A 16,930-nucleotide genomic window follows, 5' to 3' on the forward strand; every position below is an offset into this window, starting at 1 on the left:
TGTCCATCGACGGATGAATGGATAAAGAAGATGTGGCATATATATACACAATGGAGTATTACTTGGCAATCAAAAAGAATGAAATCTTGCCATTTGCAACTACGTGGATGGAACTAGAGGGTATTATGCTAAGCGAAATTAGTCAGAGAAAGACAAATATCACATGCCTTTACTCATATGAGGACTTTAAGACACACAACAGATGAACACAAGGGAAGGGAAGCAAAAATAATATAAAACCAGGGAGGGGGACAAAACATAAGAGACTCTTAAACATGGAGAACAAACAGGGTTGCTGGAGGGGTTGTGGGGAGGGATGGGCTGAATGGGTACGGGGCATTAAGGAATCTACTCCTGAAATCATTGTTGCACTATATGCTAACTAACCTGGATGTAAATTTAAAAAATAAATTAAAAAAATAAAATAAAATAAAAAAGAAAGGTGAAAGGTGGTAAAATTTGGAGGTTTGAGGAAGGTGAATCAAATTTGGGCCAGGCTCTTGGTACTATGTTATGGATTCACCATGATATGAATAGGTTAATGAGAAATGTGTTCTCTATATAATAGACATTTAAATCACATAATAAAAAGAAATTAAAAAGAACTTCAGAGATTATCTAGTTCAACTTTCTATTTTGACTCAAAAGGGATGGAGACTTCCATAAAATGACAGACCAATAGAAGGCTTATAAAAAAGCCTTATCATAACTGAAGGTATAAAATAATTACATACAGAAAATATATTCTATATAGAGTTACAGTGAAAAATTCCATCACTCAACAGTGCTGTAAAGAGTATTATTTACCCTCAGTTGTTACAAAATAATTCACTAGATACATTAGCAATCAACTGCATGTACTTATTAGACAGTTTTCATTAATAATATGTGACTGATCATGGGGCACCTGGGCGGCTCAGTCAGTTAAGTGTCTGACTTCGGCTCAAGTCATGATCTCACAGTTCATGAGTTCGAGCGCCGTGTTGGGCTCTATGCTAACAGCTCAGAGCCTGGAGCCCGCCTCAGATTCTGTGTCTCCCTCTTTCTCTGCCCCTCCCCTGCTCATGCTCTCTCTCTCTCAAAAATAAATAAACATTAAAAAAATTTTTTAATAACAAAATAATATGTGACTGATCGCTATGAAATTGGTAATGGTAAACCATTTTTGACCAACAAAATCAGCAGTTTCATATGGTTTAACCTAATAAAAGGAACTCAAGTTACCAATGTGATCTAACTCCTCTCTGAAGAAAGTGCTTTGTGGGCAAATGATCTGCCTAACCAAGAACACATCTCAAGTCAGGGATCTAGGCTGACTAGCAAACTGGCCTGGAGAAAAATTAGTTCTGAGCCACTCTTTGCTACAACAGCAGAGATAAGTAGATCCACCAGACTGAATGCCCCACAAAGCCATAATTACTGAGAATATGACATTTTACACATAAATTTTACAGACCCCTGATCTAGACCATGATTCTCAAAGTATAGTCTGAAAAATAAGTTTCTTAAGCTCTACTGTTTATAATAAGACAATATCTATTCTTTGCTCATATGTACATACTATAAATATATATATATATACACACACACATATATACATATACATTATATATATCATAATTTTTAAAGACACTACCTGACTAATCTTTCATCAACTGTCCATTAATTTGGGAATAGTTTTTAGCTCTAGCCAATCAATGAGTAGACTGTTTGTCTCCTTTCATGGATGAAGATAAACTGAAGCCCACTAAGATTATTAGGGACTACTGATATCAAAGAGAAACTATCAAGTCACAGATTGAGAATCTACCCCCGAAACTGCCCTAAAGGTGTATTTTATAAAGTACCAGCTTTAATATTGACTAGAATTTCATGAAGGTTATAAACATGAATTCTTTCAGACACATAAATTTAACTCTTGTTTAGTCAAACATGGTTTGGTTACTGAGATACTAGAAGCATTACAGAACTACAGTAGTTGAAATTAACAAATACAATGGACACTGGAACTAGTGCAGTATTAAATTAGCTGAAATTTCCAAATAGTCCTAATAAGGAAGTCAGTTTCACACACGTATTAAACACAGGCTTTGTTCTAGGTGCTACAACTTGGCACTACACTCATAACACCAATAAGACACTAATATAAGAAAATTAAATTAAATTAAACTAAATTAAATTAAATTAAATTAAATTAAATACAGGGCACCTGGGTGGTCCAGTCAGTTAAGCATCTTACTTTAGCTCACTCAGGTCATGATCTCATGGTTCATTAGTCCAAGCCCCACTTCGTAGGTGAGTCCCACTTCTCTCTCTCTCTCTCCCTCTCCCTCCCTCTCTCTCTCTCAGTCCTTGCTCACTTGTACCCTCTCTCTCAAATAAATAAATAAATAAATAAATAAATAAATACAGACTTGTGTTTATTTAAAACAGAAGTATTATGGCAATTACTTACCACCATTAAATCACAGACCCAAATATCCCATACTAAGCAAGTAGGTTGCACACACAGAGGTTACCACCTTGACCAAATATTCTTATAAAAGGACTAGAGCTTAATCATTATTCTACAAGAATTCAAAATTATATAAAAGGCAAAGTCTTAGAGGAGGCTTAAGATATCTAGATGTTTCTGATAATCTTAGTATTACTACATACTAAAGTAATTATACTTGTAGAGCTCTTGTCAATTTTTAAAACATTTTCACATTTTATCACCTTTGATCCTTATGATAACCCTGAGAGCTAAAAATGGTAGATTTTATTATTCTAGTTTCAGAGAGGAGATCACGGAGGCTCTGTGAAATGAAGGGAGCTTTCTCAAGGACACACATACATTAAGAATATCTTGAGGGGCGCCTGGGTGGCTCAACTGGTTAAGCTTCGGCCAGGTCAAGATCTCATGGCTCATGAGTTCAAGCCCCATGTCGGACTCTGTGCTGGCAGCTCAGAGCCTGGAGCCTGCTTCAGATTCTGTGCCTGCCTCTCTCTCTCTCTCTCTCTCTCTCTCTCTCTCTGCCCCTCCGCCACTCATGCTCTCTCTCTCTCTCAAAAAATTAAAAAAAAAATTTTTTTTAAAGAGTATCTTGATACTTAGCACACATCCAGGTCTTTCACTCCACAAGTAGTGTTCTTTTCCATTTTGAAGGAAGAAAAAGTGAGATTAAAGTTGTTTCCTAATCTTATAGTGGATTAACTATTTAGTTCCCAATTTTCAGGTAACCTACTTCCAAAAACCCATAGGTCTCCAAGAATTAGCGAGGCACATAAAAATCGTTGTTTATATGAATTAAAACAAGAGAGACATGTCGTTAACAAAATTGACAAGTTTATATTGCAAACTACATTCAAATTTCTAGTTATAATAAAATTTATTTTTATATAACTAGTCTATAATTTCAGTAGTCAGCATAATTTTAACCTGTAAAGAAGTCATTAAAAAAGATAAATCAGAGCTCATTTTTTTTCCAAAAGTGATGCTTTAGGATTATTATCTATTTTTCGACTTTCTGTTTAAGAATTTACTATAATAATATAATTTACTTATACCACTTTAGTCATATCATTTCATAAAGAACATATGAATAGCATTTAAAATAGATCATTGGAGGGCCTGGGTGGCTCAGTCCCAACTTCGGCTCAAGTCATGATTTCACAGTTTTTGAGTTCAAGCCTCACATATCGGGCTCTCTGTCAGTGCAGAGCCCGCTTCAGTTCCTCTGTACCCCCCTCTCTCTCTCTGCCCCCCCCAAAATAAATAAACATTAAAAAAATTAAAATAGGTTATTGGAAAATAAGACTTGAAAAATGTCGATGAAATCAGTAAGACCATTCAAACTATAAATAATGTATCAAGGAAAAGGAAGTGAACTACAAAAGAAAATATCATATTTTTGAAAGTAGCTAAAAATTATATTTCAAATGTTTTTAATAAAGTATCAACACTAAATTCTTATGTTAAAATGGTATTAAAGCTAATCTCCTATGAAACTTAAGAATATTTCCAACTTTACTGCAGATTTCAGGCGAATACCTCTTCCAGTCCTCTGCTATGCCCAAAATTTCCAAGTGCTGAGCCTCTCATACTATGAGGATCAAATGGGATAACATATGCAAAACTGCTTTGAAAAATATAAAGTTGTGGGGGGCCTAGCTGGCTCAGTTGGTAGACCATGTAAGCCCCACATTGGGCATAGCACTTACTTAAAAAAACAGATGAAGTTGTACACAAGTATAAGACATTCTTTTAATTAACAAATAGCCTGTAAACAAAAATATATATGATGTAAATTTTTAAAACACAAAATTTTTTATTTAACTGACATAATTTTAAATCTTAACACTGAGAATAACCTGGAAGAGGTTTATGCAGATATTAAAATACAGGGTGCACTGTTAAAAATGCAGACTGACCACATCCACTTCCCGCTTTCCCTTCCCTAATCTACTAATGGTAAAAGTATAAAACAAAAAGCAACCAATTAACTCACAAGTATAAGGAGCATAAATATAGTGACAAGAGCAGATGAAAAGACTACAATACATTTTTGGAGAGAAAGTAGTAACCTAAGCAACTAAAAGAGGAATGTTAATGAATAGTGAGTCAATTACCTTGCAGACTATCTGAAAGACTCACCATTTGGAAGTGGAAGGAGGATTCATTGAAGTCTATATACAGTTGGCTAGACCCTGAGGCTGTTTTCTAATCTGTGTCACTCAATGGGAGTTGAAGAAATTGAACCAAGAAGGCGCTGGACTTGGGCTACAGTCCAACACAGCAGTTGGACAACACAGAAGATCTGGCCTGAAAACAAAATAATTAAGTGAAAGTTTACACACAGAACTGTTAAATGTCAAGCTCTTTTCCCATTCTTTGTTCACCAGTAGCAAAGCATTCTCACTCTCTCTCTCTTTTTCTCTTTCACACACACACACACACACACACACACACACACACACACACACACCTTTCCATTCTTCAGAAAAGTCTGGAACATTCTTTTCTCTGGAAAGAACTAAAAGCTACAGAGAAAAGCAGGATACCATTTGGACATTCTAAAAGGATGGGTCTTTGCCTAATCACTCTAGAGCAAAATTTACCCGTTGTACATATAAATCTTCTGAATGGCTTTATTACAGTCTTCCTCTTAAATATAAATGGAAAACCAAATGTCAAGAGATATCTGAGGGAAGTCTCCACCAAGAAAGACCTCTTACTTGGGGCACCTGGGTGGCTCAGTCGGTTAAGTGTCCGACTTCAGCTCAGGTCATAATCTCATGGCTTCTGAGTTTGAGCCCTGCATCAAGCTCTGTGCTGACAGCTCAGAGCCTGAAGCCTGCTTCAGATTCTGTCTCCCTCTCTCTGCTCCTTCCTGACTCTCTCTCTCTTAAAAATAAATAAACATTAAAAAAAAAAAACACCTCTTACCTAAAGCAAAAAATAGAAAAAAGAAAACAGCTGAAGGGAATTAATATAATATAGGGAGGAAACAAAACAAAACAACCCTCCAACTAATATCCTCAAAGAGGAATAATAAAATAAAAAAGGACTCTTGAGGAAAAAACAGGATAGCTGAAATTTTTTTTTAATTTAATAGAAGGGTTGAAAAGTAACTGAAGAACCCAAATCTCCATCCAAAAAGAGATTTATTCCAAAATACATCATTGTGAACTTTCAGGAAACAGGGCGGTGGGGGGGGGGGGGTGAGATCCTGGAAGTTTTAAGAGATAGAAAGTAGATTATATACAAATCATTGAGAGTCAGAAAGAGAGCAGATTTCTCAAAAGTAGCAATGAAATATAAAAGACAAAAATCAAACCCAGAAGAGCTATGAAGGGAAGGCTCAAGATGACAGCTGGACAGAACAAGCATCTCAAATTTAAGCAGAATGATGGACTCTGGAAAGGAGACCTCTAGGAAATGTAACTGGTATGTTTCAGCATACTACTCATAGTCATATAGCAGAAATGTTAGAGCAATTGGTATTCAGAAAATTAAGTAAATTAAAAAATAAAGCCATTATTGGGGCACCTGGGTGGCTCAGTCAGTTAAGCATAGGACTTTGGCTCAGGTCATGATCTCACGGTTCAGGAGTTCCTGCCCCACATGGGGCTCTGTGCTGACAAATCAGAGCGTGGAGCCTACTTTGGATTCTGTGTCTCCCTCTTTCTGCCCCTCCCCCACTTGCACTGTCTGTCTGTCTGTCTCTCTCTCAAAAATGAGATCAGGAACATGACAAGGATGTCCACTCTCACCACTGTTGTTTAACATAGTGTTGGAAGTTCTAGCATCAGTAATCAGACAACAAAAGGAAATAAAAGGCATCAAAATTGGCAAAGATGAAGTCAAGCTTTCACTTTTTGCAGATGACATGATACTATACATGGAAAACCCGATAGACTCCACCAAAAGTCTGCTAGAACTGATATATGAATTCTGCAAAGTTGCAAGATACAAAATCAATGTACAGAAATCAGTTGCATTCTTATACACTAATAATGAAGCAACAGAAAGACAAAGAAACTGATCCCATTCATGATTGCACCAAGAAGCATAAAATACCTAGGAATAAACCTAACCAAAGATGTAAAGCTCTGTATGCTGAAAACTACAGAAAGCTTATGAAGGAAATTGAAGAAGACATAAAGAAATGGAAAAACATTCCATGCTCATGGATTGGAAGAATAAATACTGTTAAAATGTCAATACTACCCAAAGCAATCTACACATTCAGTGCAATCCCAATCAAAATTGCACCAGCATTCTTCTCGAAGCTAGAACAAACACTCCTAAAATCTGTATGGAACCACAAAAGACCCTGAATAGCCAAAGTAATATTGAAGAAAAAGACCAAAGCGGGAGGCATCACAATCCCAGACTTTAGCCTCTACTATAAAGCTGTAATCATCAAGACAGCATGGTATTGGCACAAAAACAGACACATAGACCAGTGGAATAGAATAGAGACTTCAGAATTGGACCCACAAATGTATGGCCAACTAATCTTTGACAAAGCAGGAAAGAAGAGCCAATGGAAACAAGACAGTCTCTTTAACAAATGGTGCTAGGAGAACTGGACAGCAACATGCAGAAGGATGAAACTACACCACTTTCTCACACCATTCACAAAAATAAACTCAAAATGGATAAAGGACCTGAATGTGAGACAGGAAACCATCAAAACCCTAGAGGAGAAAGCAGGAAAAAACCTCTCTGACCTCAGCCGCAGCAATTTCTTACTTGACACATCCCCAAAGGGAATTAAAAGCAAAAATGAACTATTGGGATCTCATGAAGATAAAAAGCGTCTGCACAGCAAAGGAAACAATCAACAAAACTAAAAGGCAACCAACAGAATGGGAGAAGATATTTACAAATGACATATCAGAAAAGGGCTAATATCCAAAATCTATAAACAACTCACCAAACTTCACACCCAAAAAACAAATAATCCAGGGAAGAAATGGGCAGAAGACATGGATAGACACTTCTCTAAAGAAGACATCCAGATGGCCAACAGGCACATGAAAAGATGCTCAACGTCACTCCTCATCAGGGAAATACAAATCAAAACCACACTGAGATACCACCTCACGCCAGTCAGAGTGGCTAAAACGAACAAATCAGGAGACTATAGATGCTGGCGAGGATGTGGAGAAATGGGAATCCTCTTGCGCTGTTGGTGGGAAGGCAAAGTGGTACAGCCGCTCTGGAAAAGTGTGGAGATTCCTCAAAAAATTAAAAATAGATCTACCCTATGTCCCAGCAATAGCACTGCTAGGAATTTACCCAAGGGATACAGGAGTGCTGATGCATAGGGGCACTTGTACCCCAATGTTTATAGCAGCACTTTCAACAATAGCCAAATTATGGGAAGAGCCTAAATGTCCATCAACTGACGAATGGATAAAGAAGATGTGGTTTATATATTCAATAGACTACTACTTGGCAATGAGAAAGAATCAAATCTGGCCATTTGTAGCAATGTGGATGGAACTGGAGAGTGTTATGCTAAGTGAAATAAGTCAGTCAGAGAAAGACAGATACTATATGTTTTCACTCTTATGTGGATCCTGAGAAACTTAACAGAAGACCATGGGGGAGGGGAAGGGGGAAAAAAAATGGCCAGATTTGATTCTTTCTCTGACTTCAGCACAGGTCATGATCTCACATCGAGCCCCTCATCGGGTTCTCTGCTGTCAGTGCAGAGCCCACTTCAGATCCTCTGCATCCCTCTCTCTCTGCCCCTCCCCACTCTCTCTTCCTCCCACTCTCAAAAATAAACATTAAAAAAAAAGGCAAGAAGTATTACATATTGGGCTCCCTAAAACCTACAGTTGCCGTGACATTTTCAATTTTTCTTCTCAAGAGTCAAAGCATGGCTGTAGAAAAACAAAACAGTAAGCTAGTGGTCAACCTTGCACAGCAGACGAAAGAAGATCAATCAGAGCTATATCAGCATTGATCTGTCTCTGGAATGAATGATTAACACATGCTGTGGGAACCTGCTTAGAGATAGCATATGACGACTATTGTCAGCCAACAGCCAATTAAAGAAGAAAGATCACAACAATGTTCAGTCTCCTATCTCAGTCTCTAAGGTAGCTATTCCAATGCCTTATACCATTCTTGGGTAAAGAGCAGGCCAAAACACAACTGCCCTTTTAAACAATAGATAACATATAAAAGTAACTCTTCAAGAAAAGGAAGAGGGACCATATGTGGAAAAGAGAAAAAAAAAACACATTTGAATAGCTAGTGCATAAAATAGAATCTTAATAGAATTTTAAAGAAAACTGGTTTGCATCAGATAATATATATAATTATATAGACTATATACAGTATATATAGTTATATAGACTAACTATATAGTTATATGAACTATAACATATATATAGTTATATGGACTATAACTATATAGTTATATAGAATATGACTTGATGAAACAGATTTTTGAAAAGAACTGAAAAAGCAAAAGATACAAGGGGAAAAAAATACCACAGAACTTGAAATCGTATTAGAAACAGCTCTGGGGGCGCCTGGGTGGCTCAGTCGGTTAAGCGTCCGACTTCAGCTTAGGTCACGATCTCACGGTCCGTGAGTTCGAGCCCCGCATCGGGCTCTGGGCTGATGGCTCAGAGCCTGGAGCCTGCTTCCAATTCTGTGTCTCCCTCTCTCTCTGCCCCTCCCCCGTTCATGCTCTGTCTCTCTCTGTCTCAAAAATAAATAAGCGTTAAAAAAAATTAAAAAAAAAAAAAAAGAAACAGCTCTGAGTAGAATAGGTAATTCAGAAAACCAAGTTAACTTGGATGGCAAGCCATCGAAAATCCTTCAGAATAAGTATTACAAAATAAAGGTGGCTAGATTCTAACAAAGTAGTTAGAACAAAGATGATCGATTTGTAAGACAGACTACTGAGATCTAATGTAAGTAATACTCTTTCTTGGACAGAAAGACAATAGGAACATAAAATTTTCAAGGATATAGAGGTGAAAAACTGAAAGGTCTTATGTTTCAGGAAAAATTAACAGGGAATGATAAAAATTTAGATATTGTATAGAATTCTGCCAAGTTTTAAGGATAAAGATGCTATTAGCATCCAGAAGAAATAAAATAATTTATGTTGGCCTCATCCATCTCCTCAGCAACATGAGACAACGGATAAAAGTGAGTACTGTGTACAACGCAGAGTGAAAAAGAATATGACATGGGATTTTCTACTTAGCGGAATAAAATTTTAATGGATATTTAACATTCCATTTAATGGTTGTACTATAATTTACTACTATGGTCTATTATTGATACATATTTAGATTGTTTCTGGAATATCATTTAAACCATGCTGAATAAAAAATAAGAAAAAAAACCATATATTATTTAAAATACATGCAAGTTTACCTATAAGATAAAATCCTGGAAGTACAACGGCCGAATCAAAGGTTACATGCATTTAAAATTTTCATTCTGCTAAACTGTCCTGTATAAGAGATTGTACCAGTTTTTTTTGCCCACCAGCAATGGAGTAAAGTGCTTGCTCACTGCAACTCAGAACACTGTGTTATTAGATTTCTGATCTTTTTCAGGGCACCTGGGTGGCTCAGTCAGTCAGTTGAGCATCCGACTTTGGCTCAGGTCATGATCTCACAGCTTGTGAGTTCCAGCCCCGTGTCACGCTCTGTGCTGACAGCTCGGAGCCTGGAGCCTGCTTCAGATTCTGTGCCTCTCTCTCTCTCTGCCCCAACCCACTCACATTCTGTCTCTGTCTCTCTCAAAAATAAATAAACATCAGATTTCTGATCTTTTTCAACCTTAAAGATAAAGCTTATTTGGGGTGCCTGCATGGCTCAGTCGGTTAAGCATCCGACTTCAGCTCCGGTCATGAACTCGTGGTTTGTGAGTGTGAGTTCCACGTCGGACTCTGTGCTGATAGCTCAGAGCCTGGAGCCTGCTTCAGATTCTGTGTCTCCCTCTCGCTCTGCCCCTCCCCCACTCATGCTCTGTCTCTGTCTCAGAAATAAATAAACATTAAAAACAACTTTTTTAATTATTTTATGGTAACCTAATAATTTGGAATTATCTTACCATATTTCATCAGTTGAAGACACCATTATTTAAAAGGTATGCCATTATTTTACATACCTCTAAACACGAAAAAAATCTACAAAGTAAACTGTGCTTCCAAATCATCCATTTTCAAATACATGAAAAATTCTGATTTCAGGGGTACCTGGGTGGCTCAGTTGGTTAAATGTCTGTCTTTGGTTCAGGTCATGATCTCAGGTTCTTGAGTTCAAGCCCCACATTGGGGTCTCTGCTGACAGCATAGAGCATGCTTGGGAGTCTGTCTATCTGTCTACCCTTCCCCAGCTTGTGCTCTCACTCGCTCTCTCAAAAATAAATAAACATTAAAAAAAGTTCAGATTTCAGAAATAATTTCAGAGATGTGAAAATATGAACAGGTGCTTCTTAGAATCAACGAGATACGATATATGAGAAAGGCTGAGTATCTGAAAACGATTTTTTTTAATATGCAACAATCAGGAATACAACACAAATATATGCTTCCCAGAACAAATAAAACAACAATTAAATTATTTGAAGCCACAATCCATACAACTAAATGTATTTAGTTTTATTATTTTAATTATTTTATTTTTTAAGTTTATTTATTTTGAGAGCAAGAGAGACAGCACAAGTGGGGGAGGGGCAGAGAGGGAGAGAATCCCAAGCAGGCTCCCCACTGTCAGTGCAGAGCCATAGGGCTTGAACTCATGAATCCTGAGATCAAGACCTGAGCAGAAACTAAGAGTCAGGCACTCAGCCGACTGAGCCACCCAGGTGCCCTTACAACTACAATGTATTTAAAAATGTGGGGCTGCTGGGTGGTTCAATCGGTTAAGCATCTGACCAGCTCAGGTCATGGTCTCACAGTTTGTGAGTTTGAGCCCCACATCGGGCTCTGTGCTGACAGCCTGGAGCCTGCTTTGGATTCTGTCGGTCTGTCTCTCTCTCTCTCTCTCTCTCTCTCTCTGCCCCTTCCCCACTCACGTTCTGTCTCTCAAAAAATAAATGCTAAAACGAAAATTTATTTTTAATGTATTTAAAAATGAAGAACTTGGGGCGCCTGGGTGGGTCAGTTGGTTAAGCGTCTGACTTCGGCTCAGGTCATGATCTCATGGTCCGTGGGTTCCAGCCCCGCGTCGGGCTCTATGCTGACAGCTCAGAGCCTGGAGCCTGTTTCAGATTCTGTGTCTCCCTCTCTCTGTGACCCTCCCCCGTTCATGCTCTGTCTCTCTCTGTCTCAAAAATAAATAAACGTTAAAAAAAATTTTTTTTAAATGAAGAACTTATTGGAGTACCTGGCCGGCTCAGTTGGTTAAGCATCAGACTTTGATTCAGGTCACTATCTCACAGGTCACTATCTCACTGTTCGTGAGTTTGAGCCCTGTTATGGGTGAGCACAAGCCCCACTTCAAATGAGCCCCACTTCTCTCTCACTCCCTTTTTGCCCCTTGTGGGATTCTCTCTCCCTCTCTCTTTCTGCACCTCGCTCACTTGTGCCCTCTCAGTCTCTCAAGAAAATTAAATAAATAATAAAAAAATTTAACAATGAAGAATTTATAAAATGGAGAAATGGTGAAAAGGGATTTAATTCAGTTAACTCTAAATGTGACTGTAACAAACAAAACAGAATTGTTATAACTATTAAAATAATAGGTACATGTAAAAAATAAGAAAAATTTGATGAAAATTATCTGTGATAAAAATTCCTGAACATACCATTAAAATATTAGCAAAAAGTATGTTAAATTATTCATCTCTCATGATAAAAAGGTATTTAATAAAACTTAACATCCATCTTTTTTTTTTCTTTTTTTAATCTTTCAAAGGCGCCTGGCTGGCTGAGTCCATAAAGCATATGACTCTTGATCTCAGGATCATGAGTTGAAGCCCCATGTTGGGCACAGAGCTTATTTAAAAAAAATAACCTAGGGGCACCTGGGTGGCTCAGTCAGTTGGGTGACCGACTCATGATTTCAGCTAGGTCATCATTTCATGGTTCCTGAGTTTGAGCCCTGTGTCAGTCTCCACGCTGACAGTGTGAAGCCTCCTTGGGATTCTCTGTCTCCCTCTCTCTCTGCCCCTCCCCTGCTTGCTTGTGCATGCTCCCTCAAAATAAACAAATAAACATTTTAAAAAATAATAAAATCGGGGCACCTGGGTGGCTCAGTCGGTTAAGCACTGGACTTTAGCTCAGGTCATGATCTCACGGCTCATGGGTTCGAGCCCTGGGTCAGGCTCTGTGCTGACAGCTCAGAGTCTGGAGCCTCCTTCAGATTCTGTCTCTGTCTCTGTCTCTCTCTCTCTCTCTGCCCCTCCCCCATTCACACTCTGTCTCTCAAAAATAAACCTTAAAAAAAATTAATAAATAATAAAATAAAATTCACTAGGAAAACGACTGTAAGAATACCAGAAAAAATCTAATTAAGAGTAATAAAAAGATTTTAAGCAATATCAATTCAATCAGTATTGTACTGGTCTTCCATTTCCACTTCAGAAAGTTGCAAGAGAAAATTAATTCCATCCTAACACTGAGGATAAGTTAGATAATCTACAAAATTTAGTGTTTTCTGAAAGTACATCAGAGGGCTGAGGATGCAGGAAAGCTCATGATCTGAAAATCCAGAAAATGCTTAGCCCTAGAACTGAAGAGATTCCTGACTGCTCTCATCTTGGGAGAAAAGAGGAAGAAGAGGAGGCTACTTCACAAAATAAAGGAGGGCAAAAAACAAGCAAACTGTATCTTTAAGTCCTGGAAAAAAAAAAAAAAAAGCTGGCCAAGAATTACATATCTAATAAAAATATCCTTCAAATGGGGCGCCTGGGTGGCGCAGTCGGTTAAGCGTCCGACTTCAGCCAGGGCACGATATCGCGGTCCGTGAGTTCGAGCCCCGCATCAGGCCCTGGGCTGATGGCTCGGAGCCTGGAGCCTGTTTCCGATTCTGTGTCTCCCTCTCTCTCTGCCCCTCCCCCGTTCATGCTCTGTCTCTCTCTGTCCCAAAAATAAATAAAAAACGTTGAAAAAAAAATTAAAAAAAAAATGAAAGCAAAGTAAAACTTCAGACATATACAGTTGAAAGGCCACAGTGACCTGTGTTACAAAAAAAAAAATCTAAATATTCTTTAGGGTGAAGAAAAATAACATAGAAACTCAGCTCTACAGGAAGCAAGAGAGAAAAAAGGGTAAATATATTGATAAATACAAAGGAATTTTTAAACATTACATATATACATGCATCTTTAAATTTCACTAAAAGATTGATTCATTACATTTTTAAAAATATAGGACACATGTAGAAGTAAAGTATGTAAGGGCACATAAGGTGAGATGGTCATTACAAGTATAAATGATAATATTCTTACACTGCTCATAAAATACTAAAATAGATTTGAAAATAAGCTATGATAAATTTAAGATACATATGAAATCTCTAGTACCACCAATAAAAAAATAACATGAAGAGACAAAACTAAAAAGACAGGACAAGAAATATTTTTCTAAAAGCTCAGTTCATCCAAAAAGGAGGCAGGGAAGAAGACTAAAGAATAAATGAAAAAATGGAAAAAGAATACCAATATACTTAACCCAAACACAGAAAAAAGTTATAAAAATAAAAAATGAACTATATACCACTATTAAAACACAGAGGTTGTTGTGAGACTGGATAAACAACTACAAACCAACTGTATGTAGTTTATAACAAACACATTTTAAACATAAATACACAGATGTGTTAAAAGGAAAAAGCAAGAGGCAAACATTAAGCTTGTATTAATGTCATACAGGACAGGCTTCCATGTAAAAAGTATTTTTGGGAATAGAATGGACATTTAATAATGATAAAGTGGTCAATCTATCAAAAGGACACAGCTGTCTTAAATGTGTATGTGACTGATAACACTACCAAATATTTTTTAAAAACTGACAGAACTGAAGGGGAAAATAGATAAATCTACAATCATAGTTAATCATAACTAAAACTTAACACTTCTCCCAGAGTAACTGATGGAATAAAGAGACATTAAAATGTGAAGATAAAAGGCTCAAGCAACACTCTCAACCAGCTTGACCTAAATGACATTTAGACTATTCCATCCACCACCAGTAGAATACACATTTTCCCCCAAGGGTAACTGAACACTCACCAAGACAGACCATAGGTTAGGCAAGGAAAAAATTCTCGATAAATTTAAAGGTATTGAAATAATACATGTTTTCTGAGCACGACATTGTTAATTTAGAAATCAATAGCAATGAACTACCTAAAAAAATTCCAAAATATTTGGAAATAAAATAGCACACCTAAATAAATAAGGGATCATAGAACTTAAACTTTTAAATATTTTTAACTAAATGATAATGAAAATATCCCATGTTTGTGGGATGTAGCTAAAGCATGCTTAGAGGAAAACTTATAGCTTTAAATGCTTACATAAAAGGGAAAAATATATTATTTATGCGTCCACCTTAATAAATTAGAAAAAAGATGAACAAATTAAACCCAAAGTAAAAGAAAAAAATGAAAATAGGAATGAAATATGTGAAATAGAAAATAGGCAAATCAATAAAATCAACAAAGTCAAAATGTAAAATATAGGACATACGACACGATAAAATCATGAAGTCTGACAGTGAAGTATTTGGTACCAGTTCAGTCACTGGTACAAATTTTGTTTTATTAATTGCTTTATAATAAGTATGTATAAAAAAAATGTGGCTTCCTAGTTTTCCCAACCAGTCTCATGTTTGCAGCTTTCACACTTGATCTCTGGGCACCCATTTAACTCCAAAATTATGATGACTTGTCTAGCAATTATAAATTACTGATAATTAGAACAATGTCTTGCACATTGCTGTTTCAATGGCTAGATGCACAATCATTCTGAGCTATTAAATACAGACATTTCAAAGAATACTGGTAATGATGGGCACAGATAAATATAAAACGATTAAAATTTTTCATCATATAAAAAATGTATACATACCATCAGATGTTTATTTGGTCAATAAATGCGTAATTAACTCCTATTAAAAGATGAGGCACCTGTGGCTACTTCATAAATACTGATGTTAAGATGATGTAATATCGCCTTACAGTACGTTGTCTAAGCCTAAACTAAATAAATCAATACATAAATGCTTAAAGAAAATCCAAAACCATGGACAAACGTGATCTTCCCAATAAGCTATTTCCCAGTGACCCATAGCTTATAACAGCTTTCATGCTCTGCGCATTAACATCATCTATTACATGAAAAATAATCCCACCCCCTCTACCGGCAAACCCACAGCATCACGGGTTGGTTGCCAGATCGGATTTTTTTCCCCTCTCCCATCTTTCTGAGGCATCAGGTATCTGACCACTGACATCATTTGGGCACCCGACCAGGTGATCCGCGTTTCCAAGAGCCGGATAGGTGCACGGGGCTGGGTTCACGGCCTCAGGCCGCAGTATTTGTGCGCGGAACCCCTCGGGAGCTCTAGCATTCCGCGGTTCGCCTTACGCCGCACATTTACTTATGTTTTGTTTTTACCAAACGCTTGCCACTTCGTTTCTAAAGAAGGCGTTTCCATCACAAAATAATGACATAAACACAACAGAAAAAAGAGGTCAGCAGGAAAGCACCTAAATGCTGTGAACACCTGCCTCTAATGGAAGCGATCTCCACCTTCCAGAGAAATCACCCAAATAAGCCTCAGGCTGGTGCGCACGTTCGCTACCGGGGCGGCGTGAAGGAAAGCTCCTTTCGTCCGGAGAGGACCCAGCCTCGCCAGAAACCACTCCTTGCGGGTTCTGCCCGGAGGAGCGCGGACCAGGACTTCGTCTCAGGGGGAGGCCGCAGGGGCCGGCGAGGCCTCGAGAGACAGCGTGCGCGCGTGGCAGGCGCCTCCCGCCGCGCTTCCACCTCAGGGCGTCGCCACGGAAACGAGGGTTTGGCCTCCGGCCCGCCAGGCCCGGAGAGGGCGCGGCCTGACCGCCACTGGGAGGCCGCAGACTCTCACCGCGACGCTGGAACCGCGACGCGCCGGTCCTCCGCCACCTCGGGTCGCGCTTAACTGCGCGGAGGTCCGTCACAGCACCCGTTCCCGGCGCCGCCACCCGCGAGCCCCGCGACGCCACCGGGCCACTCCCGCAGCCCGTGCCCCTCCGCACCCGTGCGTGGAGGTGTTGGGCTCCGGCTGCGGGAGGCGGGAGATTTAAACCGGGCGGCCTGGCGCGCGCGGAAGCCGCGCTGCCTTCGGCATCTCCGTCCGGCGTCCGCATTCTCGCCCTCTCCAGCTCTTCCCGAACCCCACCGAAGCCCGGCTCTCGGTCCGTTTTTTGATGAACTCCTAGACCCTTTCTGTTCCTTCGCTACCAAATTCGT

The 16,930-nt window shown here is 38.6% G+C and overlaps 1 protein-coding gene across 6 annotated transcripts in view; it reads right to left on the reverse strand.

Moving 5' to 3' along the window:
• Positions 1-16,686, reverse strand: part of ICA1L (islet cell autoantigen 1 like) — an 89,657-nt gene extending 72,971 nt beyond the window's left edge. Inside the window, exons 1-2 of one of the 6 annotated variants that reach the window (XM_053215571.1) lie at positions 16,566-16,686; positions 4,637-4,804 (exon numbers count right to left, since the gene is read on the reverse strand). In XM_053215571.1, the coding sequence (XP_053071546.1) occupies positions 4,637-4,662 (26 nt within the window). In that variant the 5' untranslated portion in view covers positions 4,663-4,804; positions 16,566-16,686. Of the gene's footprint in view, positions 1-4,636; positions 4,805-15,547; positions 15,824-15,930; positions 16,173-16,565 lie in introns of those variants that run through there. The other 5 variants (XM_053215572.1, XM_053215574.1, XM_053215573.1 and 2 more) reach the window with 5 other exon arrangements.
• Between the last annotated feature and the right edge of the window lie 244 nt (positions 16,687-16,930).

This window comes from Acinonyx jubatus, chromosome C1 (genome assembly GCF_027475565.1).
Source record: "Acinonyx jubatus isolate Ajub_Pintada_27869175 chromosome C1, VMU_Ajub_asm_v1.0, whole genome shotgun sequence".
Classification (NCBI taxonomy): Eukaryota; Metazoa; Chordata; class Mammalia; order Carnivora; family Felidae; genus Acinonyx; species Acinonyx jubatus.